Below are 18,554 nucleotides of genomic sequence, written 5' to 3' on the forward strand. Positions count from 1 at the left end.
TTCACATCTATCTATATACTCCCTCCGTTCCTAAATAAGTGTCACATTTGGGCTCCGGCGCGGTAATTAATAAAATTGTAAAGTCTGTAAGAGTTAATGATTGAGAATGTTTTTTTTGGGTAAAGGATAAAGTAGATAATTGTTTAATTGAATAAAGTACAAATAAAAGTGGATGTGGGGATTGAAAAGTGGAAAAGGGTAGAATGTGTAAGTAAAAGTAATCATGATTTATAGAAAAGTGGGAAAAGTGTATGGAAAAGTGTGAAAAGTGTATGGAAAAGTGGGAAAAGTATATGTTCAAAAATAGAAATGTGACACTTATAAGGGAACGCCAAAAAAGGAAATGTGATACTTATTTAGGAACGGAGGGAGTATTATACTAAAATAGAGAAAATCCAAGTGGTGATGAAAAATGTAAATAATTGATCCACCTATCTTTTAATATAAATAAATAAGCTTAATTACAACATCAAATATTTTACAGCCTTATAATCTCACGCAAATAATATACAGATTTCAAAAAACAGGGCTTAGAATCGTAATATCAGATGGTTCATTGCATCTTACCAAATATAATATGTATAACTGACACTTACTAAAAGTGCTACTACGTTGATTATGAATATAATTTTTTTTCCTAATAACTTACATATTATAATGTTTTGTTTATTACTCAATTATTCCAATCAGACAAACGAATTGTCAAAAACTCTAGAATAGCTAGAGTTTTAAAATTCAAAACTCTTATGAAAAAAACAAAAAAAAATGAGTTTAAAGTTGGGTTTGAGGCGGGTGTGGATACACTCGAAGGGGTGATGAAGAAGGGATGCATTTTATTTTGTACCTCTTGAAACACGAATTGGGAGGGGTGAGTGTCATTCCTACCATGGATGAAGGGGATAGGGATGAGAACTGTAAGCAGCACTGAAGGAAATATGTCCTTGGTCCAAGTTTGCATTTAATACATTTAATTTTAAGTCTAATAAATGCGGTCCGATATTAATTAAACAAGTTAATTATTTAGTGAGATCAAGTGATCTGAATGCCTAGTTAGAGGCGGCTTCAGTTCAAGTGGAATTAATATTATTAATATCACAACTTACTCTTGACCAAACGTATAGGGTCACACAAATACTACGTTAACGGATAAAGTATTTAGGTGAATTATATTCAATAAATACTCTAATTATGGATATTCATAAATGATGTATGTTGGTTTCAGTGGGAGCTAAACAAACCATCTAAATGCAAAGAAAGAACATTTTTCGGAAATGAAGATATTGCCAGAAACGGAAATTGTTCCTATCGAAAATATTATAGGAAATATGGTCAAAATTACCACAAGATATGATATGTTTTTGGTAGAAATTTTTTTCTCATTACTTGTTACTTCATATGAGTATATATATTGTTGTTTTGGCCTAAAGTCATTCAATAGAAGTTTGAATCTATGGTAGAACCTGTATTTTCAAACTAAAAATGGTAAATTCTAGTTATAATACTTATAATGTTCAGTGTGTTCGTCAAAAAATTATTTCAAGTTTAAGACAATTGTATAAATTTTTCAAATGGCAGATTGAAGCATTTTTAAAAGAGAGATATTCACATAAGTTTTTGTTAAATCTGACGATAATTACCATCATAAAATTTATTTCAATAATAGGGGGAGGAGAGTAATCAATTTGTATTAGTATTATTCAAATATTAATTAATTGATAATTTTTTAACCAAATAATATTATGATCGAACATGTAATAACACATAAATATGTTATTTTTTAAAATTTCTTTTATTACTGTAGTGACTTTTTTAAAATCATTAAGTATGCTAAGAGTGAAAAAAAAGGATAAAAATATTGCAGTAGAAATTTATTTATTAAGATTGTAAAATAAGATATTTATATTATAGTTATTAGTAACATATAATGCAAAATTAGAAAAACAACAGTAATAGTGCAGAGAATAATTTGTAAGTTTTTCATGTTAAGTGACTAATATTTTTCACATCAATATCAACATACTATCTTCGATTCTTGCAATAATAAATGAATTCGTAATATTTCTTGTCACATACTTCGCATACGTTCTATAATATGGAAGTAAAAAAATTAGAAAATATATAGTTTTCAAAAGCTTCTTTAATGGAGTAGATGTTATAAAATAAAAAAGTAAAGGACACACCAGGAGATAGAGATGGCCAATGTGGCGGGCTGGGTGGGTTGTGGGTGGGTTTGATGGGTCGTGGGTTGGGGATAACTGCCACACGACCCGCCTCAGTTAGATTAGGGTGGGTTGAGTCGTGGGTTGTGTCTGGAAAAATGGACAAAATACATGATGGGTTGTGCTAGTCGGGTGGGTCCGATGGATTTGGTGGGTTTCGACAGATGTGATTTCGATGGGTCAGATGGGTTTGGTGGGTTCACACGAGTTTTAGGAACTGATGTGGGTCATGTGGGTTTAAACTAGACGTGTCAAAAATTGACCCGACCCAAAAATAATGGGTCTTGAACAAGATTTTGTGACCCGTAACCCGATTTTATCCGAACCCGAGCGACTCGAAAAATAATGGGTCAAAACCCGACCGAACCCGTTTTGGACCCGGTCGATTGAAAATCATTATATTTATAATAATAAATGAAATTATGAGAAAATTTAAGCATAATAAACACGTTGTTTTTACTATTTTTGTATGTAATATGATTTTAATTTGAATTATACGTCATTTTATGGTTGAATTTGACTAAATATAAACTTGTGTAGGAAAATTTGTTAATTTGTGCCTATATTTTGTATATTTATCACCTATATTAATGAAAATATAATGCGCGTTTTAAAACTCTTAACCCGTTGGGTCGACCCGAACCCAAAAATTATGGGTCTTGAACAAGCATTTCTAAACCCGAACCCGAAAGTGACCTACCCGATTCAACTCGACCCCGAAAATATTTTTTTACAACCCGACCTGACCGACCCGTTTGACAGGTCTAGTTTAAACGATTACTTACGCTTTAAAAAGTTACAAATTTTGTATGAACTTAAATTAATTAATTTTTATGTTATTTACATACTTACATAAATGTGGTTAATGTATAATTTACACAATAAAATTAGAATTTATTAGCCTTTTAAACATACAAAATTGTTTAAATTATGATGAGTTTGGTGGGTTGGGTTCGTGTGTCGGGTTGGGTGAGTTCGTGTGTATGGTTGGGTGGGTCGGATGTGCTGTGGTGGGTTGTGTAGGGTCTGATGGGGTGGGTCGAAATGGGATGTGTTGAAAAAATTCGACCCACGACACATAAAAAAATCCGGGGTTGGGCTGGTTGTGTCATGGGTCATAACTCATAAGTGGGTCCGACCCACGTGACCCACTATAGGCTATGTCAGGGTGGGTTGGGTCAAACCCGACCCACTGGCCATCTCTATCGCGTGGTTTTATAAGGGGTTAACCGCTACCTGAAATGGCGGTTCATTAAATACATAAGCCGCTATTTCAGATAGCGGTTTACCCCTTTAAACCGCTGTTTCAGATAGCGGTTTATTGTAGATTTTATATAAAAAAAATTAGACCGGCTTTCTTGCTGACGTGGACGGTAGAGTGGGAAATAAGTGAAAAAGTAGCGTATTTTGGGAATTTACGAATCTTCAAACAATATTGAAGGAAATCGCTCTGTTTTCCTAATCTAGCGTTATCCAATACTTTATCTGTTTCTATTTTTGGACATACACTTTTCTCACTTTTCTATAAATCATGATTGTTTTTTCTTAGTTTCTTACATAAATTATTTTTTTCACCCAACCATCCCCACATTCATTTTTTTGTGTACTTTTACGTTAAACAATCACTTACTTTCTCCCATTCTCCATAAAAGTACATAATAATGATTGTTTTTCTTAAACACGCATGATTCTTAATACACGTGTTTTTCTGTCCGAACAGAAAAATTAATATGAACGGAAGAAGTAGTAAAAATGAAGTATACGTAAGTGTATAATGTTTTAATTTAAACCATTTAATTTAAGTGTGGTCTACTTGTGTTCCGAGTATGGAATTGGGAGGATGGTCTGAGTCGTCCTGGCCCTGTTAAGCAGAGAAAATGTAAGCTACCCTCGAGGGTTTAACCGAGGAAACCCCCTCCAATGCCTAAGTCAGCAAATAGATAAGAAGTCTTTAGAGAGAGAATATAGAGAGAAGGTGGAGCAAGTACCGTGTGTTAGAATGTGTCCCATCATGAGTGATGTGGGTGGTACTAATAGGCGTACTATTTTGTACTTTGGCCTACTCAGATGCCGCCACGCGTATGACGGCGATGTACTTTACCTTTGTCGTCTAGCCTGCGGGTCCTCTTTTGGACTTATGCAGTTTCTACAAGGTCATGCTCTGTACTTATGCGTGCTCTGGGACCATTGGTCTGTATGACCAATATTCACTTAGTCTTAAGCCCGAAAACTCTCCCATGACTTTAGTTTACTCTGGGTTGGTGGCTTTGCTCTGCCATTGGTGATCTGTCCTTGATGGGTAGGACCCCGTACAACTAGTCCCTGAAGAGTGGATCTAATTCTTTGAGTTAGGTCTGCTCTATGTTCATTTTCTGGGACTTTTAAGTTTGTAATGCCCGCTTTATCTTCTCTTGACTTGTCTCCGTCCGTATATCCCCTTACAACTAGGCCCTCAAGAGTAGATCTAACTTGAGAGTTGGGTCTGCTCTTTGAATCATCATTTTTTTCAACACGTGGGTGTGTGGTTTTGGCAGGCTTTTCTTAAGGGTGAAGTGGTAAAATTGTCTGAAAGTTAACCGTCACTTCTTTGTGCCACGCGTCGCTCATCCTGGAGGGTCTATTTAAAGCGTCGCTACATCTAGACCGTTCCCTACTGTGTTTAAATTTTGTCGAATTAGTGATGACACGTGTCTGTCATCCAGCCTTTGCAACTGAAAGGTCGATTTGATCTCAGCCGTTCCCTCCTGGTTTTAAAAGGGTCAAACTTCCATCACCTTCCTTTTCTTCCATCTACATTTTCTCTCTCCTTATTCTTCTGAAAAAAAAACCTCAAAGTCTTTTTTACTCTTTATCATTTGTTGGTCGTTTTACCATCTTCAAGACTTGATTTTTCTTCCATTTTCGCGTTCCTTGCTGATTTCTTGTTTGTTTGCCGGTGTTATTTGTAAGGTTATGATACATATAAACGAATATAAATCATGCGGAAATAACCATAAATGCCAGGATTCCAAATTAACTGCCACATAACAATTAGCATAATTTAGATGCATACACTTTGTAGCGTGCCCTCCCTTGCTGCGCCCGAACCGAACAAGAACAAGTCTTTAGGACTCCAAGTGTCGTCCCTCCGTAGAAAGTCCACAGCACGTCCGGATTCGCCTTAAGATTGACCAACTAGAATCGCCCTTAAGGTACTAATAATACTCGGCTAATATGGGCAAGTGTTTTGGCTGAATTTTTGCTCAAATTCTTACCTTTGAATACTTGAAACTCGTTATAAATTATGAGCCCTGAACTCATATTTATAGGCCATGGAATAAGTAATCGAATCCTACTAGGATACGAATTAATTAAATTAGAATCCTAGCAGAACTCTAAAATTAATTAATCTATCTTTTTAGGATTAGGAAATTCAATCAACAAACTAATCCTATACGCTTTAGGTTTCGTAAGTGAACACAAACACACACGCACGCACAGCAGCCCCTGAGGGGCGCCATGCGCGCGCGCGCGAAGCCCGAGCTACGACGCAACCCACGCGGCCACGAAGCCCATGCGAGCTACCGCAGCCTTGGGCGTGCGCTGGGCCTGGCGCAGCCTTGGGCTGTGTGTGGCGCGCTATTGCTTGCTGGACGCGGGCCTGGCTTCGTGCTGGGCCTTCGTCTAGCAAGCTCGTCCGATGCTAAGACGCGCTTCCGATTAATTTCCCGATTCCGGAATTCATTTCCGATACGAACAATATTTAACATTTCCGATTCCGGAATTAATTTCCGTCTCGAACAAATATTTAATATTTCCGTTTACGGAATTATTTTCCGATTCCGATAATATTTCCGATTCTGACAATATTTCCGTTTCCGGCAATATTTCCGATTCCGGCAATATTTCCATTTCCGATAATATTTTCCGATACGTACCATGTTTCCGTTTCCGGCAACATCTACGATTTGGATAATATATATATATATATATATATATATATATATATATATATATATATATATATATATATATATATATATATATATATATATTTCCGATACGATCCATATTTCCGTTTTCGGCAATATCATCGTTTCCCGAGTATTCATTTATTTGCCTTTGACGATCTCAGCTCCCACTGAAACCAGGATCCGTTGATTCCGAATATCCATTAGATAGAGTATTTAATGCCATTAAATACTTGATCCGTTTACGTACTATTTGTGTGACCCTACGGGTTCAGTCAAGACTAAGCTGTGGAGCGGCCTCTAGCTAGGCATTCAATTCACTTGATCTCACTGAATTATTAACTTGTATAATTAATACTGAACCGTATTGATTAGACTTATCATTAAATGCATACTTGGACCAAGGGCATTATTTCCTTTAGTCTCCCACTTGTCCTTAGGGACAAGTGTGCATTTCCTAATTCCTTTGTCACTCGATGCTTGCTCTTGAACATAAGGTAAGAGTTGTCATCCTTATTATGTCCAGAGGTGTTTCTCGGTTTCAGAGTTCAACTGATCAATTAAACAGATAATCATAGCCTATGATTCATATGAGCACGGCCATGCATTTTACAGTTTCTAGCTCTCCGAGTGGCCTTGTACAAATTTCAGCATCTCATCCCGATTTATGGGAGGACAATCCAAATCTTGCGATCTTGAGTTTAGACTTCGTTTGATAGGTGATTACCTGAGCGTTGCCTTTATAGCCTCCTTTTACGGTACGACGGTTGACAACGTCAAAGTAAGCAGTTCTCAAACAAGTAATCTCAAATCACTCAGGTATTGAGGATTATTGTCTAATAATTTTAATGAAATTTACTTATGACAGATTTTCATCTCTTACAGTAAAGTTTCATAGGTCTGTCCGATACTAGTCTTCCCAAAGTAAGTATCTATGCAAATGATTACGACATTGCCATGTCCACATAGTTCAAGAAACAGAACTACTAGTCATCTTGCATTCTAGTCGTCTAACGTTTTCTATGCGTCCATCTTTATAGAAAACTCCGACCAGGGACCATTTTCAACTTTTGACATTCAAGTTCACTTGATAGACATTTCTTAGTCACAGGACTGGTCCTGACAGTCTATCTTGAATATATCGTCAAATTGAAGGGACTCATCATTTAATACTAAACCAAGATTAAATGGAATATGAAAATACATTTCATATATGATAAATGTTCAACCCCAATGTTTTACAACCATGGGCCTCAAACCCATCTTTAAAACAGTTCATGGAATTCAAAGCTATGCTTGATTTCCAGTGCTACAACGTGAGTGGTTCTTCTCACTTGTTGCATAGGTTTAGTTATCATGCTTTGCCAATCTTAATATCCTTTTCATCGAATGTTCTTCGAGATATGATGATAAGATCTTTTGAGTATGTTTATTTCGTGATCTAGTCTTTCTTGCTACATTAGTGGTTCTACGCATTTTGCAATGAAGAACCATTAAGTCAACATACATGTGATCTACCCAAGTTCAGTGAAGAACTCTTTAACATAAACAATCCTGTTTTATTGCTTCTTAGGCAATAAGTACTTTTACTTCAACTGTATAGGTTGCTAGTGATGCTTTGGTTGGATTTACTTATCCAAGCAGTTCACAGATTTGTGGAAGACTTTCCAGATGTATCCTAGAACATAGAAATTTTAATTTCCCACGCAACAACTCATGGTCTCTAATCCATGTTGCCATTTCAAAACACGATGCTCTATAGCTCGTCCTTGCCAATGGTTAACTCCAAATGGTCTTGCTTGATCCTTTGCCAGTGTTTATGCGTGTAGCATCAATATTTAGCATATCTTTATTTCCTTGAATCAAGAACTAATCCTATGTACCTTTTTCAAGTACCATAAGTTTTTCTTGATCTCAATCTAGTTGATCTTCACTTAGATCAATAGAGATTGGTATATGTTCGTCATGATTAAAGTCATACGATACGTTTTTGGCGATCCTCATATTATATTATACATGATAAATTCTCTTGCAGAATAATTCCCAATTGAATTTTATTCATGTAATTTTAGCTCATATAGTTTCAGTAGATAATTCTTTGACATATAATATAGGTTAAGAATCTTACTTAGACCCTTTGATGTTTAACTTAGTAAATGCTTATACATAGTTCAAACATTCATTACTTAGATTTATTCACATGGGTTGAATATAATTTTAGCTAATTCTTTGACATATAATATAGGTTAAGAATCTTACTTAGATCCTTTGATGTTTAACTTAGTAAATGCTTATACATAGTTCAAACATTCATTACTTAGATATATTCACATGGGTTGAATATCCCCAATGGAGTATTACGCGTTTGATTTAGTAAATGTCATTACTTAATCCAAAACAATATTATAAGATCTTTGTAAATAGAGCTTAATACCCAGTATGTACTAAGTTTCGCCATGGTCCATCATTGATGAATAATTTCAAATCTAAGTCATTAGCATTTGAATTTTATTTCACAATAGAGAGATATGTGTATGATACACATAGGACCAATTAAGTTTTACGTACTCCCACTAAACTTCTTATATATGTATAAGAATCATGTACATTTTATGAAACTAAAACACTTATTAGTTTCACTAAAATACATTTCCAATTCCCAATTGCTTGCTTAAATCTGTACTTAGATTTCATAAGCTAGCTTTCCTTCTCAAGCATTTATTTGGATCCACAAATCCTATGTCATACCATGTACATAGTTTATTTCAACAATTGATTGAGGAATACGTTTTGTCATCCAATTGCAATATGTACCAATATGCAATTATTGTTTGAATTTTAGACTTGAGCATTACGATTATGCATAAGGTTTCAACACAATCCATGCCATGAATTTGCTTGTAACCTTTAGCAACTAATCTAGCTTTGTGTGTGAACACAATTCCATGTTTGATGGTTTTTATCCTTAAAACCAATTTGTAACCAATAGGTTTTAACCTATTCTTGCAAATCAACAAAATTTCAATTTTGTCATCAAAACATTGGCTATGTTTTATGGCCTTTAACCAATTAAACATTTGAGTCTATATATGGCCTCTAACCATATTAGGGAATCTAGGTTTCGTCATAGCTTTCTTACAAGTCACAAACTCATTAATCTACATGATAATAGTTTGACTGCAAGTTGTAGGTTTCTTCACTATCTAATAGAAGAATCTCATAGCTTCATTGACCTGAACTCCATGTTTCTTCACTACCTAATAGAAGAATCTCATAGTTTCAGTGACTTGAATTCTATGCCTTACTTGCCAAGTGGATTTTATACTTCTGAATCTTTGAACTAGCCAAACAGATTCAAACTTATATCATATTGGGTAAATAAACCAATATTGATTCAAATCTAGGTGAAATAATAAAGTCATAAAATCTTTCTTTAGCTTTGAACTCTATTGTCTAGGCGTTCTAACAATAGTTCATATCTTTTGTTACTTTCAACAAGTAAGACTAGCTTGTCTTGAATTATCTAGAAATCAATGAACTTTCAAAAGTTCATCAAAATAGAGCTTTTGAATGTTAACTTGTTGACATGGTCTAAGTAACAATGCCAAAGATTAGTGGAACTCAAATCAAGAGATTGATTTGAACCTAGTAAAGTTCTTATTGTTAAAGAGTTGTTTGTTTTAATCAAGCATATTGACTCAACCCGTAAATGACCATTTCATTCAAATAAACAAACAAACATTGTTTTTGTCTTTGTTGAATGTGAGTCTTTCTGCGTTTGAAAACAGAAATTTAGGTATGCTGATTATGGAACAAAATATCCATTAAGTTCCAGCCTTGAAAGGACTTAAAACAAACTAGATGACCCTACAACTAATGTAGCATTGCCATGCTTCATTTCCCACTTGTAGGTCATTAGTGTAGCCTAGCTTCCATTGTTTGAGTTATTACCGAAGTAAGAATGATACCAAGGAAGTTTGATTGCTAGGACACTTTTCTTTAAACATGAACTTATAGGTAGAAACAGAATCGTAAATTCCTTTCATTTGTTCCTTGTTTTCCTATTTCTTGTACCCTTTCTTATAGCCTTAAGAATTGAATTCTCTAGTGTTGACTTTTATACTTTGTTAGACATGTCTAATGTCACTCCAACATGGTTCTTACCATTTTATTTATGTCGAATATTCTTTTTCAACTAGATGATCTTACCAGAAGCTTCTAAAGTTCTCTAAGCATCGATCTATTCGAATGTCTAGGGACTAGACTCATTCGAGAATTAAATGGAAAAATATATTAGGTTGTTAACCATTGGTAAAGCTGAGCGTTTAAACACAATGCTTTATGATCTCAAAACTACATTGTATTTTGAATTCACAAGCACCAATCGGTTTGCCATTCGACTTTGATACTCGAAAACAACCATAAAAGTCGCTATAAGAAACGTATATTTAAATTGCTCATTTTCTCTCATTTCCGTGAATCGTTCTTGGATTCACTACCAATCGAGGAAATTTACTGTTACCTTTTTAAAAGGATTTACTGCAGTGCAAGATATTTAATTATAAACAATAATTTAAACATACATTGAAGCATGCAAAGTCTAAACATTTATCATGAGTAATAACTTGAAAATTAAAGCAATCATGCAATTTAAACAACTCATTGGCATTTTATTCGAATTTATTGTTCCGGCAGGTGTGAATAAAATGAATCCAAGATCCTTAAATCATTGAAGAATTAAGCACATTATGTATTTAGACTCAATTCTAAAATATTTTAGGAAAGCAAAGCCTTTGCTAATAGTCTAGAAACTACTCTTGGTTGATAGGCACGTCTAAGAACTTATTAGGTAAACCTATCCCGTTTGCCACAACATAAAAGGACTCCTTACTTATATCGTTGAGTTTCACCAAAACTAACATGTACTCACAATTATTTGTGTACCTTACCCCTTTAGAATCAATAAGTAACAGCTCGCTATGGCGGAAAACTATTACTAAGATTGATGTAAAGGTTTATCCAAGTAAGTGTTATTTTGGCATGGCGCCTTTTAACTCAATTTTAAAGTTTGGAACTTAAGGCTCTTACTATGTTGGTTAGATTTTAAGTGAACTAAAATCCTTAATCATGCAACATAATCAAGCCATAATCCACTAGAGGAAAAAACCTTATAAGTTGCTCTTAAAAGTGGCTTATAAGGTGCCCTTCGTAAGTGCCACCAATGGGGGGGTCACTTATGTAAAATTATCAAAAGTTGCCCTTAATAAGGGCAACTTATAATATTATAAGGTGCCCTTGTTTGCAACAAGGGCACCTTATGTGAAACTTATAAGGTGCCCTTGTCGCAACAAGGGCACCTTATGTGAAACTTATAAGGTGCCCTTGCTGCAACAAGGGCACCTTATAAGCTGCACATAAGGTGCCCTTGTTGCAAACAAGGGCACCTTATAAGCTGCACATAAGTTGCTCTTGCTGCAAACAAGGGCAACTTTTGAGTTTTTTTTTTTTTTTTTTTAAAAAATAAAAAAATCTGCAATATAATTCCTAATATTCTGCAATATAATTTATGTTTCATCAAACACCAGCTTGACATTCTCAAAAATGATATAAATTTCAAATTTCCAATAATATTACCGAATTAATTCAAATGTAATTAATTAAATCGATAAATAACAAAATAATGTAAGAGTCACGAATAACTACAAATCTGCTCTATTTATTACACTGAGGGTAGTTCACAATCGTTGAAGTAAATAGCCCACTTGTCTCGAACCTCATCCAACTCCTTTTTGGTAAAGGGCTCCTCCCTTGGAGTTTTGAAAACCTTTAAAAGAACACCGTACATGCAAACCAATAAATTAAATTAAGTTTCATATGCGAAAACAAAAATTAGATTGGTTGCGAAAACAATTATATTGGACAAAAATGACATTTTTGAACCCAACTACCAACAAACGAACCTATTTCCATATTCTAAACGTTTTTCATGATACATATGATTAGTTATATGATTATAAGACTCATTTCAAGTTCGTTATGCACGTCTATGGTTCATTTGGGTCGATATAGGTCATTTATGGTAAAAAATGGCATTTTCGATCCTAATTACCAACAAACGAACCTATTTCCATATTCTAAACGTTTTTCATGATTCATATGATTAGTTATATGATTATAAGACTCATTTCAAGTTCGTTATGCACGTCTATGGTTCATTTGGGTCGATATATGTAATTTTTGGCCAAAAATGACATTTTCGATCCCAACTACCAACAAACGAACCTATTTCGATATTCTAAACGTTTTTCATTATTCATATGATTAGTTATTTTATTATAAGACTCATTTCATGATATTTATGAACGTCTATGGGTCATTTGGGTCGATATAGGTCATTTTTGGTTAAAAATGGCATTTTCGATCCTAACAACTAACAAATGAACCTAAGGACACTTTCTAAATCTTTTTCATGATTCATATGATTAGTTATATGTTTATAAGACTCATTTCAAGTTCTTTATGCACACATAAGGCTCATTTGGGACGATATAGGTCATTTATGGCCAAAAATGGCATTTTCGATCCCAAATACCAACAAACGAACCTATTTCCATATTCTAAAAGTTTTTCATGATTCATATGATTAGTTATATGATTATAAGACTCATTTCAAGTTCGTTATGCACGTCTATGGTTCAATTAGGTCGATATAGGTCATTTATGGCCAAAAATGGCATTTTCGATCCCAAATACCAACAAACGAAACTATTTCCATATTCTAAACGTTTTTTATGATTCATATGATTAGTTATATGATTATAAGACTCATTTCAAGTTCGTTATGCACGTTTATGGTTCATTTAGGTCGATATATGTAATTTTTGGCCAAAAATGACATTTTCGATCCCAACTACCAACAAACGAACCTATTTCGATATTCTAAACGTTTTTCATTATTCATATGATTAGTTATATTATTATAAGACTCATATTTATGAACGTCTATGGGTCATTTGGGTCGATATAGGTCATTTTTGGTTAAAAATGGCATTTTCGATCCTAACAACTAACAAATGAACCTAAGGACACTTTCTAAATCTTTTTCATGGTTCATATGATTAGTTATATGTTTATAAGACTCATTTCAAGTTCTTTATGCATACATAAGGCTCATTTGGGACGATATAGGTCATTTATGGCCAAAAATGGCATTTTCGATCCCAAATACCAACAAACGAACCTATTTCGATATTCTAAACGTTTTTCATTATTCATATGATTAGTTATATTATTATAAGACTCATTTCATGATATTTATGAACGTCTATGGGTCATTTGGGTCGATATAGGTCATTTTTGGTTAAAAATGGCATTTTCGATCCTAACAACTAACAAATGAACCTAAGGACACTTTCTAAATCTTTTTCATGGTTCATATGATTAGTTATATGTTTATAAGACTCATTTCAAGTTCTTTATGCACACATAAGGCTCATTTGGGACGATATAGGTCATTTATGGCCAAAAATGGCATTTTCGATCCCAAATACCAACAAACGAACCTATTTCCATATTCTAAACGTTTTTCATGATTCATATTATTAGTTATATAATTATAAGACTCATTTCAAGTTCGTTATGCACGTCTATGGTTCATTTAGGTCGATATAGGTCATATTTGGTCCAAAATGGCATTTTCGACGGTTCATGCCAATTATAGGCGAATAGTTTTTTTAACTAATTTCTAGCCTAATAATACATCATAAATAAGCTATTTTATGTACCTTTTCCAGATCTTGAACTTCCTTGCAACTTTTGAATATGTCATGCATGAATTTCATCACGTAATAGCCACACTCGACCCCACCCTCTTGTTGGGCGCACTAGATTAAAGACAACATAAATTAGATAATAGGAAATGTAATTGTTTTGGCCGTACAATAACTAGTGAACAAGTTATTAGTTACCTTAACTGATTTCCATTGAAGAAGTGCGCTTTTTTTGACATTCATTTTCATCAACACTCTGCAATTCCACAATTCATTGGAAGTTAATTAACATTAAATGCTTGAATGTAAAATATGATTGCAAGTTTTATTTGATATGTACAAAAAAAACTAAATACGGAATGTACTTATTCAATAGTGACTTGACCAACACGGATCGTAATGGATCTCGACGACAAGAATCAAATTGATAAATTGTGTGGCTTGAAACACATATCACAAGGAGCATCCAATGGAGGCTGTAATAACAAAAGAGTGGTTTAATAATCCATAATATGCCACAACAATCACAAAATATCATTATAATCGACACTAATGTAGGACAATAAAGATATTAAAGCAAAGGCATACTCTTCAAAGTACGGGGCTAATATGAACTTGTTTTTCGCTTTTGTGCATTGACGGATACCGTCATCGAGATATTGACTGACTTCGGCTCGATTGTTCATGCAACTAGCACCACTTATTGATTGTGGATCCAACCACCCAATATGACTATCCGAACTAAAATCATCGAACTGAAGAGACCTAAAGAACAAGCAAACATAAGAATAATCGAAACTTGGCAAACCATTTACCTTAATAAATACATTACCATAACTAACTATATTAATTACCTCATGAAGACTTGTATCATTGAAATATTAAGCATATCAACTTTGAGGAATTCACATATATCGTCTTTAGTTACCCATGCTGTGCCATGCTCGAAAAAGTGGAATAATGACATGTCCATCTGAACTCCAATAGCATTACCATCCGGTAACTCACTAACAAGACTATGCAACCATTTGCACGGCTTACTAAGAGAGTCAAAAACATCTGATTCCACAAGTAAATTTGCATGAGAAACTGGACCTTTCGATGATTTAAGTTTGGAGTTTTGACTCTTGCCTTGTGAACTTCCTTTTGCAATCAACTCCATTGATCGTTGACCATCTTTGCTAGCTTGATTTGGTGGTTTCTTTTGTTTAGCTTTCATTGGTGGCGCTTTTAGTTTCTTGATGATCTGTAAGGTTAATTTACAAAAACCAAGAGATTATGAAAAAACTTGTTTATTGAAACATATAGGAAATGTTATGCAAAATAGAAAGGCGTGGAATTAGAAACACAAAACACCTCGTCTGAAAACTTCACCCATGCAAATGGCCATAGTACATAAGAACCGGAGGCATCGGCCAAAGTATGGAGGAAATTGTTGGGCACGGGAAGTATCCAATCCAAATAGTCTTCATGAACATTGTATGGGCTCACCGCATAATAACCACTCGGGACTTGCTTGAAGTGGACTAGTGGTCGGTCACTTTGTGGTTGTGCATTCGCATCGGCCACCACATACAATTTATCACCATTTGATTGTCCCGGGTGTAGTAGTTCGCAAGGCGTCTCCTCCTAACATTCAACCATCAGGATATGCAATAAGTAAAAATTTAGCCATCACGTTATTGAATGAATTAAAACTCCAAAATTTATATAAGAACATTACGGAATTAAACTCCAGAATTTAGCTCACCTTTAATTCAAGCATTGGTTGAACTCCAAGCATTGGTTGAACTTCAAGCATTGGTTGAACTCCAAGCATTGGTTGAACTTCAAGCATTGGTTGAACTCCAGTAGACGGCTGAACTCTAGCAGGTGGTTGAAATCCAGTAGGTTCTTGACCTTCATTAGGTGGTTGAAGGTCAAGAATTGGTTGGCTTGATGAATCCAAAGGGCTACGGGGGGGCAACTCCAAGCTTTGTAAGCCCATCTGTTGTAGGATTGCCTCAGTTATCTCCTTCTTCAGTTCTTCTCTCATCGAAGCTATATCTGAAGCTGTTGAAGATGCACTGAAGTTTGAGTTGGTGGGCTTGCGATATTCTTCACCATACGCCTTTTTCAAGCCAACACGTACCCCTCCGAAACCTCTTGGATGCCCGGAAGGGTCAGGTCCAAGAGTCATGTACAAGGGATCCTTGTTTAAAACTGAAGAAACCTTGCCTTCGGCACATGCTTGTTGATATTCAACCTATTTTATGAAAACAATATAGAAAGTGATTGTTACATTAATACAAAGGTAGACAAAATGTATAATATATATATATATATATATATATATATATATATATATATATATATATATATATATATATATTAATTCAAATTATTGAAAATCACTCCATTTACTTACTAGTTTATCACAAGCCTCTTTTGTTTCGGGATTAAAAATTACATATTTCCCATTTTTGTCGAGACTATGCATCGAACACCACCAATCATTGGCACGGGTGTTGCCACCGTTGGGGTATAATCCTTTTTCTTTCCATCTCTTCCTCTTTTCTTCATAAGTCTCGGGACCTAGCCGATGAGTATGTTTTTTCTTCTTTGCATAATTTGAACACTTTTGGCGCTTTGCCTACAAAGTATACATGTCAACTTCAATGCAAAATGTAAACAATAAATTTATAAAGTACGTAGGTAGATTGTTTGAAAATTTACCACTGCATCTGGAGTTGTTTTTTGTGCAACAAAAACCTCCCATTCCTCTGGTGTGATGTGCTTCCAAATGTCAAAAGGGAGCTTTATCGGTGGCGCTTTTTCACCTTCTTTTTCACCATCATTTTCTCCTTCATTTTCACCTTTCTCTACCTCTCTCGTCTTAGAAATCCAGCCACTCACCAACTTGGCTTTGAAGTTTTTGAATCTCAAACGTAGATTAGATTCAAAAACGTCCTTCTTAGCTTGGGAAGGTTCAATATGGAATTGATTCTACACAAACAAATAAACATGGAAATATAAGTTAACATGTATAGTCCCAAGCATAAATTCCCGAGCGCAAGACATATGATTAACAGCTGAACAGATCAGAAACTGACCTGTTCAGCTGCTGATCTGCAACGGAAGAGATCAGAAACTGATCAGTTCAGCTGCTGATCTGCTGCTGCTGATCTGCACCTGAACTGATCAGATTCTGATCTGTTCAGCAGCTGATCTGCTGCTGCTTATCTGCAGCTGAACAAATCAGTTTCTGATCTGTTCAGCACCTGATCATGTCGTTGTTATGTTCGGACGTATTAGTTGTGCATGCCATAGTTATGTTCGGACTATTTGCATGCTCTAGTTCGGACATCAAGTACACGATTAGATAAATTTCTAGAATTAAAAATTAGGCTTACCATTGCATCATCCCAAAAAGTTTTCTTCAAGCCCTCGGGTACATCCTCCCATTTCAACAAAATTGAAATCTTCCGCATACAAAGGCCTGTAAATGTTGCATACTTACGGCGCCACTTACCACAAGGGTTATCGAATTCATTGTACTCCAAGTACATCTCTTCTCTCGCCCTAAGTCCTTTTGTTGGCCCTCTCCCCTTTCTCTTCACACGCTTTTTAACACTTTTACTTGTGCTAACTTCATTTGCCACCACATGTTGATGGTTATCAATTGGGGAGGCCCTATCGGCCATAACCTCAAACTGCTCAATTCTGTGTATATATTCATCATATTCACGATCTTCCGACTCACCTTTATCCTCCTCCACCGCTGCATCATAATCCCCATCCTCACTACGTTCATCATCATCATCATCATCCATCAGCTCATCCATAATAGGGTCATCATTATCATCCATGATATACCTGAAATTAAAGAAACAAAACCACGTCACAAAACAAATATGTTTATGAAACTCATTTCAAGTTCGATATGCACGCCTATGGGTCATTTGGGTCGATATAGGTAATGTGTCATATGCTTAGTTAGATGTTTCTAAGATTCATTTCAAGTTATTTATGCACAACTAAGGCTCATATGGCTCGATATAGGTCATATATGGCCCGAAATGGCATATATAGTCCAAATGCTAAACAATTCATCCAATAGCACACAGAGAAAATAGTCAAACTTATATTAAAAGAAATGAACCTAAAAACAAAGCAAGACTACGAGGCCGAAGCCCAAATAGTCAGGCTCAAAATATGTCCAATACAAAATACCAAAATACCAAATACGTACAATACAAACTACCAATAGCTAAAATGTGACTATTTGCCCAATATAGTAGCTTTAGGTTACAAATTTCAACACAACACAATACACAAGTACATTGCATCAATATGGTTTTCTTCAGTACACAATATACAAGTCTTGCACCACCAACACAATACACAAGTCTTGCACCACCAACTGCTCCTTGTTGGTTGTTTCTTCACGCTAGTCTGAAGTCGCCTCTTGTGTTTTCTTGATTCATGTACTGTAGACCAATTGAACATGTGGCCTGTTAGTACGGTCCAACACACAGTGACAAGACCTAAATTAAAAAGCTAGATGTTGTGCCAATTTAACTTGTTTAGTTCATACCTCTAACCATTGCTAGATTTCGTCATCAACAAGTATTCCT

The 18,554-nt window shown here is 35.0% G+C and overlaps 1 protein-coding gene across 2 annotated transcripts; it reads right to left on the bottom strand.

Moving 5' to 3' along the window:
- Positions 1-11,771: 11,771 nt before the first annotated feature.
- LOC130469125 (uncharacterized) lies at positions 11,772-15,315 on the bottom strand. Of its 2 annotated transcripts, XM_056838093.1 has the most exons (6): positions 14,793-15,315; positions 14,527-14,703; positions 14,304-14,414; positions 14,137-14,194; positions 13,954-14,052; positions 11,772-11,993 (listed from the first exon to the last, which is right to left on the bottom strand). In XM_056838093.1, exons 1-6 carry the CDS (start codon positions 15,155-15,157, stop codon positions 11,889-11,891), a joined length of 915 nt encoding a protein of 304 aa, XP_056694071.1. In that variant the 5' UTR covers positions 15,158-15,315; the 3' UTR covers positions 11,772-11,888. The 2 variants fall into 2 exon arrangements, with proteins under 2 accessions (XP_056694071.1, XP_056694072.1); XM_056838094.1 differs by lacking the exon at positions 14,304-14,414 and having other exon boundaries at positions 14,793-15,172.
- Between the last annotated feature and the right edge of the window lie 3,239 nt (positions 15,316-18,554).

Source organism: Spinacia oleracea, chromosome 3 (assembly GCF_020520425.1).
Source record: "Spinacia oleracea cultivar Varoflay chromosome 3, BTI_SOV_V1, whole genome shotgun sequence".
Classification (NCBI taxonomy): domain Eukaryota; kingdom Viridiplantae; phylum Streptophyta; class Magnoliopsida; order Caryophyllales; family Amaranthaceae; genus Spinacia; species Spinacia oleracea.

Bases quoted from the DNA above. Each gene is read 5' to 3' on its own strand.
- LOC130469125 (XM_056838093.1), bottom strand. From the start codon at position 15,157: ATGAAAGCTAAACAAAAGAAACCACCAAATCAAGCTAGCAAAGATGGT. The intron at 14,195-14,303 runs GTACATTCCGTA...GTGGAATTGCAG, and splicing joins GTCAAGTCACTATTGAATAA to AGTGTTGATGAAAATGAATG. The intron at 14,053-14,136 runs GTAACTAATAAC...TCTTTAATCTAG, and splicing joins TTCAATGGAAATCAGTTAAG to TGCGCCCAACAAGAGGGTGG.